Below are 21,253 nucleotides of genomic sequence, written 5' to 3'. Positions count from 1 at the left end.
GTAATCATCAAAATTAAACGAAATAAACATTTGAAATATATGAGTTTGTATGTAATGTATGAATATAATATACAAGTTTCACTTTTTAAATGGAATTACTGAAATCAATCTACTTTTTCATGATATTCTAATTTTATGACCAGCACCTGTATGAAGGATACTTCTTTATGACACTTCTGCTTTACCACATAGAAGAAAATGTACTTTTTATTTAACTGTATTGCTCTGACTGTTCTATATGCCATTTACTTTAATATTATTATTATTATTATTACTTTTTGCTCAAGAATCAACCTCCCCTACACACACACATATCTTACCAAACGGATCAAATTCTTGTGTGTGTGTGTTTGTGTGTCTGTTAGTAAACTCTCTCATGAGCCACAGGTCACATTTTAATGAAACCTGTAGAAAGTAATCCTTGGATGTACATCTGAAGCTGATTACATTTTGGAGTCAGCTCAATTCGAGATGATTGCTACAGCCAACTGACCGTTAAAAAAAAAATACAGAAATGCTTATAACTTAGTCAGTTTTATGAAGATTGAGCTAAATTTTAGTGTGGTGGTAGTTGAGGCTGATCCCCAACAGACGTTCTGATTGCTAACAGGCTGCAAAAGACCTGTGGGATTTTGCCATCAGCTATTTGAAGTTAAGTCTTTCAGAATATTATATATTTTCAGAATAGTATTATATTTGAAGTTACACATAAAGGGAGAAAAAAAAGAAGAAATAAAGTGACTACAATTCAGTCAAATTTACAGAAATGGTATTAAACAACATGCACTTTTGACTGCTCTGCTCGTGTGTTATCCTCGAAGGAGTAATCTGAAAATTTCCAGCCAATCAGAGCGATGCCTCAGCTTCAGCCTGGTGTGAGAACAGAAGATCCAGGAAGTTAAACGCAGGACTTTCTACTGCTGCCTGTTTAAGAACTGGATTCATTTGGACCCATTATGATGATCAGTTTTTGACAATACATCGGTAACCAGTAGACTGATTTTATAAATTCAAATTGTTTTGAATTTGTCTTTAAAAGATCTATCTAATGGTATCAAAATATGTGTTTGAGGAGGTTATAAAAATCAGGTGACCTTGCTACTACAGCTGATTAACATTTGGGGTCAACCTAACTTAAAATGGCCGGCACATCTAATCGACATAACCAACACAAAAATGTTAATACCTCTGTCAGTTTCCCAGATATAGAGCTAAAACTTGGCGTGGTAGTAAATGAGAGTCAGTCGCAGCATATACTCTGAGCGTGTCTTTTTGCAGTATCTCATAGGACTGAGCAGGATCAGGTCATTTTCAAGGTTTGACCAACGCCGTCATTTCTCATCACAAGGTGATCTTAGTTGAAAACTCTGGTGTGAGTGGGCCACGTGCCTTCTTACAAGGAATGGTAGGCCTTTAATTTTAAATGAAATTAACCAGCTATACACATGTACAGCTAAAGTCATTAATCATTAATTCAAGTAGTCAACAGAAATTGGCACCTATTTTGATCATGGAACCAATCAGGTGTGACTTGTTATTTTCTAAACAAAACATCTGATTAAATGGGGCACGTATTCAGCATATTTATTATAATAAAAGCGCCAATTTGTAGGAATAGAACAGAAAATGAGCTTCATGATTAATGATATTCTTGTGATGCACCGAGTTATTTCATTTTTTTTTAAACTAAAAGCACTTCTATAGGAACAGAAATTGAGCAAACCTTGGGGAAAGGATGTGACTATTTTCTCCATCACTGTTTGTTGTCAGAATCCCATCAGGGCACTTAAGAGAATCCTAAATGCCCTGAAAGTTTGTGTCAGTGCGACCACTGATGAGCTGCCAAGTTTCCCGTCATAGCTCTAATTACCGTGGATTATCGGCGTCGATCGAGCCTTCAAGTTCAAGAGCGTTTCCCGTTCCAAGGCTCCTCTGCTTGAGTTTCACTTTAACACAGAGATAGATTTGTTCATCTCACACTGAGGTCTTTGTAGATGAATCGCACAGATCCTGAGAGATCTCATGGGTTTTCTTTTGGGTTATTTTTTTCGGGGGTGAGATAAACTGTTCCTATCACGCCTGTTGGAGTCTGATGAAACCAGAAGTGTTCTTCTAAGATTGATTGTACGTTCTGATTGCAGACCTTATATTTTGCTCCTCTTAATCCTTTGAGAAAAGTCAGTTTGAGGCTTTTAAAATGATTAAAGGTTATTTTATTCATTTACCAAAATAACCGTGTATTAATGTCAAAAGAAGCTGGTCTCTGTGTGTGTGTGTGTGTGTGTGTGTGTGTGTGTGTGTAGCCAAGTGTCGTAGATAAACTTAGGTCTTAGTGGATAAGTCATACATTATAATACTATGTTCATGCAGAGAATACAGTTGGTAAGAGCATCAGTCATTGATAAAGGCTAAAAATGTGTTTAAATAATACCTGTTTTCAAATTTAGTAAATAATTCGACACAGGTCGTTTAGGTATGTATATGGCACTTTTAGAACAACAAAAAAAGTTATAAATTGAAGTTCTGTAAAATAATCAAATAAAACCAAAATCCACAGTAAGAAAAGGCGACAATATAACAAAATCATGTCCAGCTTTTAGGAACAGTTTTGGAGCCGTCCTGTTTTGGCCTTTGTTGCAGCCAGTGGGAATATAATAATCCACTTTTAGCCAAATGAACAATTATTAAAAAGTCTCAGCTGTTTTTATGTCTTTTTTCATTTGTCCAGTTTTTCCATAGGGTGAGAAATAAGTAGTTTAATGCAATGTGACTTTTCAAAGATTTATCTTAAAGAAACCCTTAAGGTCTGGGTAGGTTTATATTCAAAAGCCAGTGCTTTGTGACCAGGCGCATCCATACTTTTGCATGTTAAGAGTCTAAGGGATGGAGCTCTGATTTAAGGCCCTTGATGGACAGATGTGTCACACGTCTGTCAGCTGCAGCGGTGGAGGCTGGAGAGGAGCTTGTATTATAGTGTCACTCAGCGCTGCGCTGACACTTTTCATGGCGCCACTGTGCGAAGAACACATTTGTAGACGCTATCAGGTTTTCTGTTTACTGCTTTGTCTAAAACAAGCGGGTAAGATGCCCCTCTCCTCTGGCAGTGCTTTAACCCACTTTACTCCCTTTCCTCTGTAGCTTCTGAAATCTGCCCAGCTTAAATTTCCTTTCTGTCTCTTTTATTTTTTTTTTCACATTTTGGTCACTCCACCTTAATTTTGTCCTTCTCCTTCCTTCCTTACATTTTATCCCCAGCTCCTTCTCCAGTCTCTTCCATCAAAGTGAGCACTCCAGCGGAGCTCCATGCATCGAAAGGGGAAACGGTCAAGTTGTCGTGCACGTTTACCTCGACGAGTACGCCGACCAGTAAGATGAGTGTCGACTGGTCCTACAGACCCCAGACCGGAGGTTTGCCACATACAGTGAGTACATGGTTGTCATAAATTACTGGGAGAACAAAGCTGTAAAGACAGTTCCAGGTGTTCAGATTATGTATTGTATACATCTATGGATGAATTCATTATTAAAGTTCCAAAGGTTCCTTCTTTATGGTGGTGTTGTCAAGTTCATTTTATCCCAACTTGGGCAAAATGTGTTTTTTTTTTTTTTTTTTAATTTATCATAAATCACATACTCCAGGATTCCTGGATTGTCATTCCTGGATTTTGACAGTAGAACATTTGTGGTGACAAAGACCCCCCCCCCCTATTTTTAAGTGTATAAGTTCCTCTAAGGGTTGTTTCAATGTACATTTATTTAGATTAAGCATTAGTGTTGTTTGTTTGTTAAATGAAAATTACATATTGTTAAAAAACAATTTAAAAATTGTAGTATTTTGTCCATCAGCTGCCCTGATTTTTAAAGGCAGTTACTTGATGTCCTGCCTTTCATGGAAATGTTCAATGATTGTGTGTAATCTGGAAACAGATAATTGGGTTTAAATTAGTATTTGTATTAATATTTTTTTAAACTGTGAGTAAATATTTAGGAGTTTTAACTTTTTTTTAAATTTGTAATTTTACACATTCTTGGTTTTCTGAACCACATGAAGCCCAACCGAAGGCAAAGCTCTACGACATACAGGAGATAAATATAGAAAACATTTTAACAGGTAAATTGTTGGACTTTCAGTCAGTTAATAAGGAGGAGAATCGTCTGTATCATTTAGATTTATAACTCAAACTGTGTTAATGCATGGACAGCTGGCTCATTTGATTTTTAAACCTACTTGTACACATCCTGTGATTGCAACAACTCTGAATTAAAACGATTTCAGGTTCTGTACTGAATCACGTTCCCTTCCATTGTGTGTATGTGTGTGCATGTCCAAAGTTTCCCCAGCAAACACTTAAAACCACTTCCTTTGAAATGGTGTTGTGGTCTTTAAAATGTGCTCAGGTGTATCCACTCCAACCCATAACTGCATTCGGTCCTTTAAACCCCGCACACTTTGGGCTGATATTCACTCTGAAGTCCACTAAGAATGCACCGCACAATTTAAGCAGCTCCATTGGACTTGAAGACAGCCATCATGTGGTTGTTTGTAATTGCATTTGGACTGTGGGATTCCATAGTGTGGTGACTGCAACTCTATATGCACTCATTTCCTATAGGAGCACTCAGACTTGAGTGGAGGCTAATGTTTTGTGGCTCTGCTGGTGTGGAGGGCTGTTGGGTTTGTCATTAGGACACAGTTGGCTAGTCTCAATGAATGTAAGAGGAGATACAACTGTTTGCAGTCACATGCTACCTAGAGTCCAGCTTTCTTTGGTCTCATAGATTTTCTGTTTGTGGCGGAGAGGGGCAGCTCCTGAAGTGACCCACACATGGAACCAAGTGGTTTTCTAACTTTTATTTCTGAACCTTCAGTTCCCTTCCGCCCAATTTCATTAGTGTCTTTGGCTGTTTTATTGGCCCATGCTTACCCAGCCGTTTATCACGCTGGGAAAGAGCATGAATAAGCATGTGACAACTTTCATCAGTAAGTATAAATTTGCTGCCGGAGCTTTGGTGTCAATCCGCTCTGCTGCAGTGCTCCGGTGGCTTGCATAATTACCTCTGTCCTGATGAGAATAAATTTTATAGATGAGGGACGAGAGGCTGACTGTTCAATCAAGTATATGTGAGGAAATCATGCTAATTGGAGTATTCGATGATTGAATTCTGGTGTTTAAAAGTTTTTGTCAAGACAGTAACAGACTTGGTTTTAAATCTTGATTTGTTTGTCTGAGGCCCCAGTGGAAAGCGGCTTCCTCAGTTGCATTGCAGCGCTTCTCGTGAGTTTTAAAGGTGCTTCGGGTTAAATGTTTATTTCCGGACTGAACAAGACTCAACACCGCTACACGGGAATAATCAGTTTCATTTGTACCATGCCTGCAATCAGGCTCAAGAGAGAAACCTCAGATTGTGCCCGCGCAGCTTTAAAACCATAACATTTATCAGCCTCCGTGATTGTTCAGGCCGGTCTGTGTTTGCTTTCGCTTTTATGCCGCTTTTATTGCGAAGCCGTGGACAGTTATCTATGTTGAGATTGTCTATTGTTTTACAGGCTTCTGAAAGCAAACATACGGCAGATACATTTCTGTTACATATTGATTCAATTAATGGTGTTCTAGGAAAACTCAGAGCCAATAACACGCATTAGTATCATCTCTAACAAGGAATTCTGCTCAGTAACAGGCACAGATTTTACCATGCTGTGATTTTCACTGTCAAGGGAAAAACGTACAGCATTTATAGACTTTTATTTCTGGTTCAGATTTCCCAGCTTTCTGAAAGACACTGTTGACGTTAAAGAACAAATACAGTAATTATCTGCTTCCGTACCCAGGAGTCCACTACGGTTTATGTATGCGTTTTTCTAATGGTGAACTGAAATGTTTTAGAAATGTGCTGTCTTGATAATGAGATGAGTCTAAAAGCTTCCTCTTTGCTTCCCATTTGTTCCCCGTGCTTGTCAGTAAACGCAGCCGTCCAGAAACTTCTGCTGTTTATGGTAAAGCTGCTGAATTGATCCCTGCGTTGATGGTTTCTGTTAATGGGGGGGGTTTGGTTTAACACTCGAGTATGAATTTGGCATAAATGTAATTAGTGTTATGTATGTATTATGTATTTTTCATTAAAGTTTTTGACGAGAGTTCACAAAGTGTTGACGAGGCTTGTGTGAAAATCTTGGTTTTCCAATAAAAGCGTGTCTGTATAAGTCCCATCTGGGTTGATGCTTCTGTGCTGTGATGCATCAGTGAGGCACGCCTTGTAACTGTAACTTACTGGAAATGAATACAGGAGGGTGAGTAAAAATAGATTCTTTAGCTTTTAGGCTTTCTAATCAAATTATTTCACAACCAATGTAGGATATGTACAGCTAAAAACATGGGCGTAGGGTGGGGGGGAAGAGATAAAGCCATTAAAAGAATGGAAACTCAGTGAGGCAACTCTTTCAGATGGTGAGAGTTAACTAGAGAAAAATGCCGTCTTTGTTAGTTTTGTAAAGCTGTTCTTTAGCTGCATGAAGACAGTTATGTAACCAGGATTGTGATTTATCTTGAATGACCAGAATTATTAAATAAATTGCTAATTAAGATGGTTCTAGTAGCCGAACAATGATTGGTGAATCCTGTGAGGAAAATCAATAAATGTTAAGGTAATTAAGAGCACAGTAAGCCTTTTCTCATTCGCTTATGTTAGATTCCTTTTTAAGTTTTGTCATCATGAATGTTTCTTTGTCTTCTGTAGCTATTTCTAAACAAAAATTGTGTGTTCCCTAATGGCACTGTTAGGCGGCGTTATAAAGGTGGTTGTCAACATCTGCTGGTTTTTATAGTGTGCACTTTAGGCCATGGGTAGGTGACTTTTTTTTTTTTATAAAGGGGCCACATACAGAATTGGGACAGTAGGGGAGGGTTGGAACAACAAGTTAAACTCAGTTGTGCCAAATATATATTTTATAATTTGCTGTAAATATGATTTCCATTAGCTGCTTAAAACAGATATATAGAAAATTTCAACTTTAGATGTTTAAATATTAATAATGAACATTCACAAAAACATTTGTAAAAAAAAATGTAATGTTTCAGTCTCTCTCTCTCTTTCTTTTTTTTCACAACCTATTTGAACATTGCTGGATCCCTGCAAAGTAAAAAACAAAGGGCCACACAGGTATTTAGTATCCCTTATTAAAGCAGGCAAATACCACAGATCACAAATCTCTTTTTCAAGACAGCCTAAGGTGCATGTTTTTAGACTGTGGGAGGAAACCGGAGTACCTGGAGAAATCCCACACAAACACGAGGAGAACAGGGTCCAACCTGGGGCTTGAACCCAGGACCTTCTTGCTGTGAGGCAACAGAGCTAACCACTGATCCGTCGTGCTGCCTATGCTCTTAATATTCGCCAAATAAGTTTTTCCTGCTACTTTATAGATCTCTAAGACCCTCTTCTGTGCCGTACCCTTACATGTCCACATCAGGGTACAGCTACACATAATAGAAGTGCTATCATGCCATGCTAGCATGATGTTACCTGCACAGGTATGAAGTCTGCACTAAGTGGTTTCCATGTCTTTATCCCAATCATGGTTGTAGCCTGGGCATGAGGCCAGCATTAGCCACTCCCACGTCACGGACACACTGCCACCATGCTCCACCCGAGATCCTGATGTACTGCCTCCACAATAATAAACTACCACAACCTATGGAAGTTTTGTGCTTGCTCAAAACCACTATGAACCTGTCACATGTAATACAGAGCCTACTGCGATCCTAATATTCACCCTGGAAGGACCACCTCGTTTTGGCTAATTTATTTATTTTTTTTACGCCGAACATGGGTTGTCATCCAGTGGGAAGGGGCCATTAACTCTGATTTAATGGCTAGTGAGCCATGGAAAGTGTCCCTGCTGCCCAACAAGCAGCACATCATGCTGCTGTAACATCCTCTCTGGGCAGATAAAGGTTTATAAAGCTAACTGAACACACGCAGTGCTGACTAATTGCAAAAATTCCTCTTCATCTAACAGTTCTGTAATATATATATATATATATATATATATATATATATATATATATATATATATATATATATATATATATATATATATATATATATATTTTTTTTTGTCCAAGTCTGTTAGTCATCTGCCATAATGCATACTAAAAAAGAAATCCTTTACACCTACTTGGTTGATTTTCTAATATCATGCAGTGTTCATTGTATATATGCCGCACTTTTCATTCTCCTCCACCCACATGCACACGACACTCTGGATGTCATGTTTTGAAGAGGTCTGGGTCAGTGTCACGTGGGAGTGAATGCAGTTTTTTATTTATTTTTTAAACATCTGCAGAGTTTTCCTCCATAAACTGACATCTTTTGGCTTTAGTTTGTTGAAAAGTTTTATTCACATTTTTCTGGACTGAGCACAGAGCTTCTTTCACGGTTATCAACAGTCTTGCCAAAAGGGAAAAAAACAAAAATGCCACCACCATCTGCTGCTCCACACAAGTTATACTCTGAAGTGACTGGTCTTGTTATGTACTCTGAGTCAGCAAACTCATTATTTGTGCAGTTTCAGGTGTCATTTTTCTCACACTTGGTAAAAATCTACAATATATGTTGTTGTTTTTTTATCCTCTCCTCTTTGCACTTCTTCATTACATGTCTTGCACAGGCTGCTCGCCAATCAAGAAAACACAACTTATATAAAACAATGTTTTTGTCTGTTTTTTTTTTTTTTCTTTCTTTCTTCCCAGTTTTTCCACTTCTCCTCCCATACTTTTCCTCCAGATGACGGTCAGTTCGCTGGTCGTATCAAATGGCAGGGAGCCCCAGCACGCGGGGATGCTTCCATCTCTCTGATCAACGCCACGCTGAATGACAATGGAACCTTCACATGCTCAGTCAGAAACCCTCCTGATGTCCACGGGTCTCCGAACTCTCACACTGTGCTCACCGTCACCCCAAAATGTAAGATGCTTCGTAGTCGCTCATTCAGAGTCAAGAAGTGAGGCCTGTCTTGATCCGTACGCCTTCGGCTTTATCTTTTTTTGGCACATTTGTGGCTTAACAGCAGTGATAAATAGATTTCACATTGATAAATTATATATGATTCATTTTAAAACAAGCACAGAGGTCAGTGGAAGCTGTTTTGATATTTTTATTAGTGTTAAATTAAACCAGATCCATTCACTCTTTGTTTAGTCCCATCATGCTGTCAGCATTTTGGCTCTAATCTATCAGGCTTTCTAACTCATCAGCTGAGAGTTGACACTTTGATGTAATTACTGCAGGAGGCTAACTCGTCAGATACAAGTTAATTAGTAACCAATACTTAGATTAGTGAAAATCTACATTACTTTCTCATCTGTGTTAAAGCATCTGAAGTAACAGCTCTGTTGAAGCTTACTTAGAGATACATTACAACCTGGGAACAGTTGCAAGTCAACCAGAAAGTTGTAGGTCCCAGTCAACGAGGAGTTTGGCATGTTAGCCCTTCTTTAATGGAGGTGTGGTGGCTTATCTTTTTTCTTGTACAGAAAAGAGGACTGTGGAGTGGGTTTGAGACGTGCTTGTCCAGGAATACTGCTTCTTTTGGAAACGGCTGTATAAAATGTTTTAAACTTGAACAGATTATTTTAAGAGATAGTTTGAATCTGTTGAAATAGGGTTCTGCGGAAAGGTTATGAAAAATGGATATCTTGTCTGCTGTAGATAGCTCTTTAAACAATCTCACTTCAGAGAAAAAAGGTTTAAATCTGACCAGACTGACAAGCTAACAGCTTGTCCACATGGATGCGTGCACTATTTTATAAACCTTTACACTGCATCAGGTTTTTCATTGCAGTTATTCAGAAATATTTTGATAGATTTCTGTGGTTATGTGTGATTACAAATAACCACAGAATTCTGTATAAACTGTAAAAAGCCCCCAGCCCACAGGAAGTGGTATGCACTGTGCAGGCTGTGGAAATAGAGCAGGGGAGGACGCACATGTAAGTCGCTATGAACTGTGCACAAATTCAGCTTTGGTTGTCAAGAGACTGCAAGATTGTTTAAACAGTAGCTACATTTTCCAGCTGCAGCTTGAATGCTGTTGTTTCGGCTGCTCCCTGCTTCAGGGGTCACCGGAGCGAGCGAACTCTCACAAAAGATTTGGCAATTGTTTCACACCTGATGCTCTTCTTGACGCAACCTGGGCTCAAATCTGCTGCTTTAGGATTACAAGATTGTGGCCCTGACCACTGAGCCACTTGAATGCTGCATGAATGAGGAGAGGAGGAAAAAAAGCAAACAGCAGTTTATGTTCATAATATCCTTGGAGTTTGGTGATTTTGCGCTTCTGCACAGCAGCTTTCTCCACATTTATTTCCGACTGAGTAGAGAACAGTTTGACAGCCCGTTGGAATTCTGGGTAAGGACTGCACCAAGAATCATAAAACCAAAAACTAAATTATATCTGCAGAGTGATCAGCTCCCAGAGATAAGTGGATCCACACTCACAGAAATTTAACTCTGTTTGTGTTTAATTGAACCACTAACATGAACCACTATAAAATGTTCAGGATTGGAGTTGTTTTAAGATGACAACAATCAACTTTAGTCTTGGTCCTGCTCAGCTTAGCTTTTACCTCATCCGTCAGGTCCAAATTAAACTCTTTCTGCAAACTGAGGTCATTTACAGAGCCATCTACAACAGGCAAGATATTAATTGTTTATAACCTTTCCACAAAGCCCCACATAGAAATTTGAACCATCCTTTTGAAGGCTCATATGATGAATGATTTGTCTCATCTCACCTGATTCAACAGAGAATGAAAAAATTCTACATATTTCTAAAAATGGTGAACTTGTGTTCTACAGAAGTATATGTATTTTATTTGTTTTGTCCCGCTTCAGTTGATGATTTTTGTAAACATCAGCATTTGTAGAGCTGCTGTATATTCTGTAAATAATCTGTGTGTAGTTTACTTCTGTACGTATAATAAAAACAAAAACCAGGAGTTTATAATGTGCTGAATACCACCATGTTGATGTTTAACCTCTGACCTCACGTACTCCGCCTCCTCAGCACCCAGCATACGTTTCTCCGATGTTGCTGTCCTCCTCGCCTTCGTCGTCCTCCCCTCTGGCGTCATCACCCTCGTCCTGATTGGACGGATGCTCTGTCCCAAGAAAGAGTCAAAGGTCTACAGATCCCCCATAGAGGTCACAGAGGGGTGAGTAGATTTATCCTCCCAGTCTCTGGTGCGGCTCTCCTGGGGATAATCGTAGCCAAGGCTGGCTTTGACAGTTATACATTCTGCATCTGGATTGCTAATTTGATGAAGGTTAAACAAGAATTTAAGCTTGACGTCAATATTTGGCTTCTTGACTTAGAAACATGCTTTAAATCAACCCTGGACCTGCAGTTGGTGGGTTTTTAATGCAACTTTTGGTGCATCAGTACCAGATAAGATGCTGGTTTCTTTTTTGACAGGTGTTTTACAAGAATATAGATGTTATATGAGCGTGTACCTATAAATGAACATTATTGCAAACTTATTTAGGTGGTTAGTTTTCTTATTGTTCAGGAAGGGTTCATCCTTGTTTTGGCAGTTTTTGTTCTTTTTTATATTGGTTTTAGTGTTTGTTTGTTTTTTTCACTGAGATGTGACCCACTTCTTTACATTTAAAGTAAAAAAAAAAAGTTTGTCATTAATATAAGCTAAAATAAATTTTGCGTAAAATAGTTAAAGTTTAGCCACCATAGCATCGCTCACTGGTTGATAGACTGCTAGTTTTTATGGTTTTAGTTTATCTTTTGACCACTTTTCTTCTTGGGATTTTTGATCCAGAATGGATAGGTCTCCCCCTACTATGAATATGACAACTGCTTTGTAAATAACCTTTTTAAGCCAACTCAAATGAGATCATAATAAGAGTAAACATTTAAATAAAGCAGTGGTGGTACTGTATGTCAATCTTACTTGTTGAGTTTTAAGGTTTATGTTTTACGACAGAAAATAGGCACCTTTTTGAAAACCCAGTCACTTGGTTTGGGTGACTACTGAGCAGCTTGGTTTTTTATTTATTTATTTTACAGAGGTTCTGGAAACTCTGACACCAACGAAAAACTAAGTTATGCTATTATTCCATGTTTTGAAGGACATTGATGTTAGGTATTCAAGTGTCACAGTAGAATTTTTACATAAGCTCTAACAGGTACACAGGAAAATAAATAAAATTAAATTATAATTTCTGCAAACCCAATAATCAGAATGTTGTTTAAGTTAGAATAAAGCCACTAGTTGAAGTGTGCTGTGTGTGGAACCCCAGTCTCTGTTCGTCCACTGGGTCACAGCCATCCATTAGTCATAAAACCGGCCTTTAATAATTCATAACTTTAATTCTTAATAGAATTTAAATTTTCAGCTGTGCTTCACTGGGATTCTGGGCTGCAGCAAAATGGAGACTGACACAAGGGTCTTTTGTCAGTCTTCAAGACAAAAAAGGTCGGAAAAGCACACTCCATGCATGCTTAAACTTAAGTCGGGCAGCTAAAACAATGGAACCTAGCATCCTGAGGCCAGCGGGTGAGCAAAACTTTAGAGAGGTTGTTTAGATTACATCAGAGAATCACCTGATCCCTGTTTACCCCTCATGTTGTTCAGCGAGCGTCCTTTGTTAGTTTGTGTTGATGTTGTGTTCAAAGTGAGAAATTTCACTAAAATCATCAAAATGCTGATCTTGTCGACAAACCGTCGTCTCAAAAACAAAACAAAAATCCACAACAGTGAATTGTTGCTACAAACTGAATGGTTTACTGAGGTCCTCGGATCGACTGGTGCAGTGGTGTAATACCATAAACTTAACCAACTAGAAGTTGTTTAGGTAGTAACAAGGTTTCTGGCAACGTTCCCGGCAGCCCTCCCTCCCATCTGCTCCGCTCCTGTTGCCTTGGTGATGTGTCTCTTGGTCCCATGTCCCACGGCAGTTTTCGTCCTGCTGCCTGAATCCGACTCTAGTCTGGGCCCGGCTACACACTGAACATGCCTCCTCGTGTCCCTGAATGCCTCCGTCCTGAAGTGCAGAGTTTCAACCCCCTGCTCCGGTTCAGACGTCAGAACTCAAGCTCCGGCGTGGTTCAGTGATCTCTCTTTAGTCTTTTCCTAAAAGTAATATCAACATGACCCATTATGTGCACTGACACCATGCTAAATGCATGAAGCTGATCACTGTACAGGGACAGTTGTGTCCTTCGTGGCAAAATAAAGGGTAATGATGATGTCACTGCACAGGCTCTGTAGACACTGACTCACTTTTAGAGTCGTCTTTCTAAGATTTGGAGCTTTTAAAAGTTTACCGTTTGTTTCATTTTTAAATGTAATTTTTCAGCTACAACATGTGTCAGTAGAACTTTGACTTTGACTTTGTCTTCGTGTATAAGCTCTTTTAATATACTTTTCCTGAACTGAAATCCAAAGTGGTTTTTTTTGTTTGTTTGTTTTTGTATGTGCATTATTGGTTTTATGTATATTTCAAATTGTAGCTTTGTTCTTGTTGGAAAGCACATTGGGTATGCAGGAAATGTGCAATACAACTACAGTTTGATTTGACAGTCAGGTCTGCAACTTTTAGTTAAACTGAGTGCTTTTCTTGTTTTCACAATAACCGTCTGCTGGCTTTAGCTTTTAATCAAACAGACAAAATGTGAAATTGTTCTCTTCACATTTATGAAACATTTCTGGCTAAGAAGAAGTTTTATTTTAAGTTCAGAGTAAAAAAAAAATCAGACAGCCAATTGTTGACATTGAAAGAACATTTTTCTGCCACACCTGTTTGAAACATTTAAAGTAAAATGTCAGAACAGCACAAATGGGCTTTGCTGTGATAATTGTTGGTTTGATTGTTGTCATAATTAACAGCCTTTGTTGTCTGTTCTCCATCCATCAGAGAGGAGTATGTCACCCACCCACAGGGAGCCCAAGTAAAGAGATTCACATGCTGTGACCTACATCTGACGGTACATTACACAACGGCACATTTTAACACGATGACATCCAGTGCATAACTTAATGAGACATCTCTGCCAGATACATTTCACTGAATTCATTTTACACTTCTGTCTGTCTAACTATAAGACTTGAAGACTTGTAAAACACTGAGAAGTTTTACCCACTGTACAGTTTTTGTATCACTGACTGTTTCCTCTCCTGGTCTCTTCAGGACTCTGAAGACGAGCTGGATTACTACAGCCTGAAGAAGAGGCCTCCCAGAGATGAACACTATATGGAGTCTGGAGTTTAGGAAGCACAAATATCTTCTAATTGGAGGCACTGAATGAAAATCAATGCTGGATTTCTGTGTTCTTGGTCAGAGTCCACAACTCGGTCACACTGTGGATTAAGTTGACTATTCTTTTTTTTTTTTTTTAGAGACCACTTTTCAAGTGCTTTCAGCGAGCTCTTTAAAACTGCAGAATATGCAAAAATTGCATACGTTTTTTTTTTAAAATTTTTTTTCTTGACAGTCTTCTCAGTAGAAACTGCCTGCTTTTGTATCATTGAGCTGTGGATAAAGAGAAATATATATTCTTTAAGTTATGGTGTGGATATCTTCCTTTTGTTTCGTCTGCAAACCGGCACCAGAGCTGTTCGGTCAGGAGCAAACTGGCCCTGTATGGACAAACACAAGGACGCTAACGTGGTGTACATATTTTTATATCTTTATGACTCACACTGTGTGTCGCTTTGTTTTTGAAAAAAGACATGAATGTTTTTTTTTTTGTCTAATTTATTGCAGCTGTATGAATATTGTCTTCAGAGGAACATTTCTGTTGTACCCTTGAGATTAGGATGAAGAATAAACGATTTGATTTTGAAAATTTGATTGTGTTCTGTGTATTTCTGTGCTTATTTTAACACCAACTGACCATTTGGACAATTTGGCTGTTGAATTCATGGATATAGTTATTGCTTGCTGCCAAATGTGAAAAGGAGATAATGGATTTTGTCTCTGTCTATTAGCAAAAAAAAAAAATCTCAAGAACCACTGATTTTAATGAATCTCTGAGATGGCAATCACTGAATGTACTTTACATTTGGAGTCACCCCGAATCAATATGGTTGCCTCAGCCAATCCACATTACCCGACAGAAAATAATCTCAAACTTAGTGAATTTTACATAGTTGAGATAAAATTTGGTGTGTTAGTATCTGAGTCATACTGCATGACTTTTTTTTTGCTTAAGCTGTTAGTGTTGACTTGAAGAGTTAATACTGTCTGCAAATTATTTCATGAACCACTGGACAAATTTTAATTAAACTTTTAGAAAATATTCATTGGACATACATCGACAACTAATTAACATTTTGGAGTCAACGAGGTTCAAGATAGCCATGCAGCTAATTACACAAAACAAACTTTGTCAAATTAACAGATATTGAGTAGCTGAGAGTCATTCTTAACACATACCGATGTCTTACAAGGTTTCCCTATTGCATGAGACTGTTTATAACATTGTTTACAGGGACTGACCCAAACTATTATAACTTCATTTCTCATCGTAAGGCCATTCTGGTTTAAAACTCTGTCACGAAAAGGTGGGTGATATGCATTCTTTAAATGAATGCTAGACCTTTAATTATTGTAAGCGATTCCAGCCAGACTGAGGATGGATGCACAACAAGCTTTGTTGATAAAAAATTCAGCAGTGTTTTTGCCTAAATAAATTATTAATGAGAAGACATTTCTTATGAGGGGATGAAGAGCCCTTCGAAAAAGAGGCTTCTAGTCAATGTAAGTAAATGTAAATTGTACCGTTTCTTCATTTGTAAGCAGTTTGTTTGTAAAGCAGAAAACACTTCTGTGTTTGTTCTGCACCGTTTATGGATGAGCCTCTGTTTCTGTTCATTAACGTTTGTGAGTATGAGGCCCAGCTCCTGTAGCTTTACAGCCGTAGGTACTGAGGCTCAAAAAGACCTACGAAACGAGCACAAATGGAACCCGCAGCAAAACTCGGGTTCTCGTTCCGTCTCAGTCCTCCTGCTTCTCAGTCAGCTCACTCGTGCCCTCTAGGTTTTAACGATTCACACACTCCCATGGAGAAACAATTATCATTCCAGCTTCATCTGAACTACCATGGCAACAGCTTTACTCATGTGAGGCTGGGGGAAAAAAATGATTGAAAAAAGAAAAGACTCAGATTCTTTTTGATTATCTGAATAGAGTAGGTTTTGGAGAAGGTCAAATGTTTTAGTCTGTTAGATGTCCAACAGTGTTATTAATGTCAAATGAAATCACTTAGATAGATCTACTTTTCTGGTGTAGATCTATGTAACATTTGTTTTTTTTTTCTTCTAAACCACCATTTAAGAAAAATACTTTACAAAAAGTTTATTTTATCAGTCTGAAGTCTGCTGGCGGCTCCGATTGGAAAGATGATCTCTCCAAGTTTCAGATTTGTAATATTTACCTTATTCTTTATCTTCAGCTGTTAGATATCATTTGTGGCTGAAAATCCATTGAAGTGTCAGAGCAATTCTTAAACGTTGAATTCAACATCTTCCTAAACAACAAGATTCAGAAAAGGCCAGACCCAACAACAATGTTTGGTATTCATCCATCTATCCACACATTTTCTATCACCTATCTGTTGTCGGGTTGTAGGGAAACCCCAGACATCCCTCTCCCCAGCAACATTCGCCAGCTCCTCCTAGGGGTAACCAAGGTGTTCCTAGGACAGAGAGGATATACAATCCCTCCAACAAGTTCTGGGTCTCCTCCACGTGGGAAGTGCCAGGAGAACCTCCAAAGGGAGGGCCCCAGGAGGCATCCTAGTTAGCACCATAGCCGACTCCTTTCAATTTGGAGCAGCAGCAGCTCTACTCTGAGCTCTGCACAAATAATGGAGCTCCTCAGTTTATCTCCAAGGCTGACCCCTGCCACCTCACAAAGAAAGCTCATTTCAGCCACCTTTAGCTGGGATGTTGTTCTGTTGGTCAGGATTCACACTTCGTGACCATAGTGGAGCGTTGGAACACAGAACAGTGAATCGAGAGCTTTGCCTTTTTCGTTCCGCTCCTTCTTCACCACGACAGACTGGAGCAACACCCTCATCACAGCGGACAAAGCCCCAGTCTGTCAGTCCATCCCTGCTCCATCCTACCATCACTCATGAACGGGACTCCCAGATACTTGAACTCTGCTTAATACAAAGACTCACCACCATCCTGAAAAGAGTATGCCACATTTTTCTGGTTGATTTAGTATTCAGCATGCATTAAAGTAGCAATAAAGTCTTTATAAATAAGTTAAAATAGGCCAAGAACTCCAGAGAAATATTAAAAACATAGATATAAACACTGTAACATGCTAAAGACAGTGTCTAACATGTGAGCAAGTTTTACATGTTTTAGTTCAACAGGCTGATTGCACCATCCTCTTGGTTTGGTGGAGTTGAGGGCCAGATTATGTGCTGTGCACCAGGCCTCTTGTCTGTAGGCTGATTCATCATCATTGGTAATAACTAGTCTCCTGATCATGAGATTTGACAGATGACCCACTCTTAGCAGGTCTGCTGTGGGGACATGATGTTTTCTTTTTCTAAAAACAAATTTAATGGAGCACTGTGGGATGTTCAGTGTTTGGGATTCTTTTGAAAAACTCCAACCCTGATTTGTTATTCTCCACAACTTTGTCCCCAACCTGTGTGGAGAGTTTCTTGGTCTTCATGCTGTCTCCTACCACTTAGAGGTGTTGATTCAGAACAAGTGTAGGTCATCTGACACCTCGATTGCTCACAGGTGGAATATGTTTAACTAATTATGTGGCTTCTGAAGTTAATTGTTGGGACTTCAAAGAAAAAGGGGGGAATACATACAGATGTACCACTTTTCAGTTTTATATGATTTAGAATGATTTAAAACAAGTTTTTTTTCCCAGTCTGACTTAATTTTTTTTCATTTTATATATATTTTGTGTAAATTATTACTTATAATCAAACAGAAAAATCCAATTAAAATTCAGGTTGCAGGGCAACAAAATAGAAAAACTACCAAGTGGGATGGATTCTTCCACAACCCACTCTTTATTGTCATTTATATTTGGTCATATAAGTTCTGCTGAAACATAAGATAACTCTCTGAGCTCCAGACTAAAACCGAGGTTTTTTACCAGTGTTGTCTTTTAGGATTTGATGTTTCATCTTTGTGCTTTTTCTGCAAACGTTTCTGCTTCATGTTTGTGTTTCTGGTGTAGTTTGCACCCCTCTGGGATCTTTCCTTTTCAAACCTATGGGGGATCTTTTACAGCCTGACATACAGAAAAACCACCAAACCAAAAATAACTAACCTTTCACAGTTCTGTAGAGAGAAAAGAAAAGGAAAAAAAAAAAACCCAAACAAACAGCAACTTTCTGGATGTTTGGCACTTGAGGCTGCTGCGATGTGTTGCAGTATGTTCCACAAGAGTTTTGACATTTGCGTTAGCATCTTACAGAAAATTAATTCATTACAACAGTTATGGTCTATTAGATGAAATGGGCTTTTGCCTTTAGCATCCTGAAATAACTTCGCAGCTGGTGAATGACTTGTGAGTCTCATTGCCTTTAAGAGACACGGTGACCTTTAATACTGCAAATGAGACGCTTCATCACAGGACAGCGTTGCATTGTTACTACACAAAGCAACAAACCACAGAATGTGTTCACATGCACTAGTTCCGATTTCCATTTGAGAAATATTTGTCTCCCAGAACAGGAACCTAATTTAGAGCAGGAAACAATCAACATTAGTGATGGGAACTTCCATTTATCTTACTTCTGCATGGTTTCTGCAGTCGCTGTAGCTTGTTTTACAAAGAGCACTGCTCTGTGAGTTCAGACTTAATGTTTTAAAGTAAATTAATGACAAGAATTAGTTTGTAATTGGAGTAACTGGCTGCCAGGTGTGAAGTGTTGCCAAAGCAAACATCTCGACCGCTTCCTCGTATCGTTAGAAAGGTGTGACATTATTGATCTCTGCGGTCAGCACGGCAGCAAATTCAGCTGCTCAGCAGAACAATCCCATACATTAGCATACTAAGTCATTTGGAGACGGAGCAGCTATACTGTCTGCAGGGTTAGTTTCCACTCAACTGCTGTCCAATCTGTTGCAATGGCAGATGGATTGTTTTCAAAGACCATCCCACACATTCTCACTCGCCGATTTCTGCAGCTACCACTACCCTGGCCTCAGCCTGAGTCCTGCCTCTTGGGGAATTGAATGTTTCAATTATTGTTTTGTTTTTTTCTTTGTTTGTTTTTTGTCTCTTTCTTTCTCTCTCTCTCTCAGATGACCCCCATCATTTGAAATGTAAGAATATGATCGTGTTTGTTTTTTACACTCTCAAAGGATTTGTCACAGTGCTTTCAGAACGAGGACCTGATTTGAACAAATTTGCCTCTTAATATTTTGATGCTGATGCTGGGAGTCTTTTCAGCAATGGGCAGCAATTTGCATCAGTGATGACTGAACTGACTGAACATATTGTGGTGAAAAGGATACAGTTCCAAGCAAAGATTATGAATAAATAATATCTTACCTGTTGCATATAGCTGAATGTTTCTTCAGACTGAAAGACCCCAGTTTGAAGAAACAGAGTTTAACTCTGACCAGAGTGACCAGCTAATGGCTAGTCTAAAGGCAGCCAAGACCAAACTGGTTTGTTGCGGTCTTAAAAAACTCCAATCTCTATTTTTTCGCAGTTTTTGTAAATACTGTTTTATAAAGTTTTGCATCACAATGAACCCTGCACTCAATTACATAGATTTTATAGGTTTTTTTAAGTGCAAATGACTGCAGTGGCAGTTAGCAGTAGCACTTCTGGTGCAGCCTGGGGCACTTTTAGCAGGAATGTTATATTTCTGCTAAAATACCTGTGAAAAGCAAAATTAAGGTCTATAACATAATTTTCTCTTGAAGAACTATGAAAAATTTTAGTCTGAAGTTGTCTTAGAATGGCAGAGTTGTTTTTGGTCTTCCCCACACTCAGACATTAGCTCATCAGTTCGGTCAGAATGAAGTTTCTTTTCTCCAAACTAGGGTCATCCAAAGAGCTTTCTACAACAGGTAAAATGTCAGTTATCCGTAACCTTTCCAAAGAACCCCACTTTACAAGTTCTAAACCATCCTTTTGTTAAAGGACGGTTTAGAACCCACATGGTTGCAGCATGCCAACTTCTATCCCTTCAGGTTTCCTTACCTGGCCCACCTATCACTAGCATTTTCCCTGCCATCTGTAGAACCACTTCCTTTCCTCTTTCACCGTCTTTCTTTCTTATTCTCTCTTTTTTTTACCTTTCTGCTTTGATGCATCCCTGCCTCTCTCCTCCTTGATATCAATAATTCACATGTAAAAGTCAAAAATTATTTGTTCAAATAATGGGTTAAGAATTATTGAATTATCCATTTTTATGTATTTTTTTTTATTGGTAAAGGTCCTTTGGACAGAGATAACCAAAAACATTTACTTATAGAGGCTGTGGGGATTCCAGTGTTTTTGCATTAATCACTTTCATTGCAGCTTCCTGAGTGGCAGGGCGAAGCTATTGCCTACAGCTCATGGGTATATAAGGCTGAACCTCAACTCAATGCTGGAACAAGAGCTACAAGAACCAAGCACCCTGACTCACCCAGACTTGTGCCCGTCCTGCCACTCTCCAACCAGCCAATTCGTTCACTACCTCACCACTGCTGCAGTCCTCTCCATTCTTGAATCTTCCACTCTCATCTCTGTGCCTGAAACAACAAGATAACCCAGTAAGCAAAACGTCTTTAACTCTCTGTCACCCTTTCTGGGTGAAGTTGGCATGTTCTTCCTTTGCATGTACGGGTTTTCTTCGGGTACTCCCGTTTCCTCCCACAGATCAAAAACATGCATTTTAGGTTAATTGGTAACTGTAAATTGTCTCTAGGTGTGAGAAGTGGGCAAAAGGAAATGGGTGGACTCTGTGGGAAGCAAAAATGTTGTGCAATGTGTAGCACTTGGAGTACATGTTGTGGATGATCTTCAGCTACTACTATACCAAAGTTTAGCTCAATATCTGTAAAATTGACCAACCTTTAGCCGTGTATATGTTTTCTTCGGCCAGTTGGCTGTGGTGGCCAACTTGAATGGATTTGACTCTAAAAGTTAGCATTGTAGATGTTAACACAATAATTACATTCTCAGAATTTTATTTAAATTCTGGTACGATCAGGTAGCACTCAGAGTATACGTTGAGGATGATTCTCAGCAA

The 21,253-nt window shown here is 38.8% G+C and overlaps 1 protein-coding gene across 1 annotated transcript in view; it reads left to right on the top strand.

The window, feature by feature from the left end:
- The window catches only part of mpzl3 (myelin protein zero-like 3), a 17,014-nt gene extending 2,290 nt beyond the window's left edge, over positions 1-14,724 (top strand). The window contains exons 2-6 of the mRNA XM_017430609.3: positions 3,256-3,422; positions 8,751-8,964; positions 11,066-11,213; positions 13,930-13,999; positions 14,203-14,724. Of these exons, the coding sequence (XP_017286098.1) occupies positions 3,256-3,422; positions 8,751-8,964; positions 11,066-11,213; positions 13,930-13,999; positions 14,203-14,283 (680 nt within the window). The 3' untranslated portion in view covers positions 14,284-14,724. The remainder of the gene's footprint in view (positions 1-3,255; positions 3,423-8,750; positions 8,965-11,065; positions 11,214-13,929; positions 14,000-14,202) is intronic.
- Positions 14,725-21,253: the final 6,529 nt, after the last annotated feature.

This window comes from Kryptolebias marmoratus, linkage group LG2 (assembly GCF_001649575.2).
Source record: "Kryptolebias marmoratus isolate JLee-2015 linkage group LG2, ASM164957v2, whole genome shotgun sequence".
Lineage (NCBI taxonomy): Eukaryota > Metazoa > Chordata > Actinopteri > Cyprinodontiformes > Rivulidae > Kryptolebias > Kryptolebias marmoratus.
Note: the sequence above shows the minus strand (reverse complement) of the source record. Positions and strands in the feature narration are given on the sequence as shown.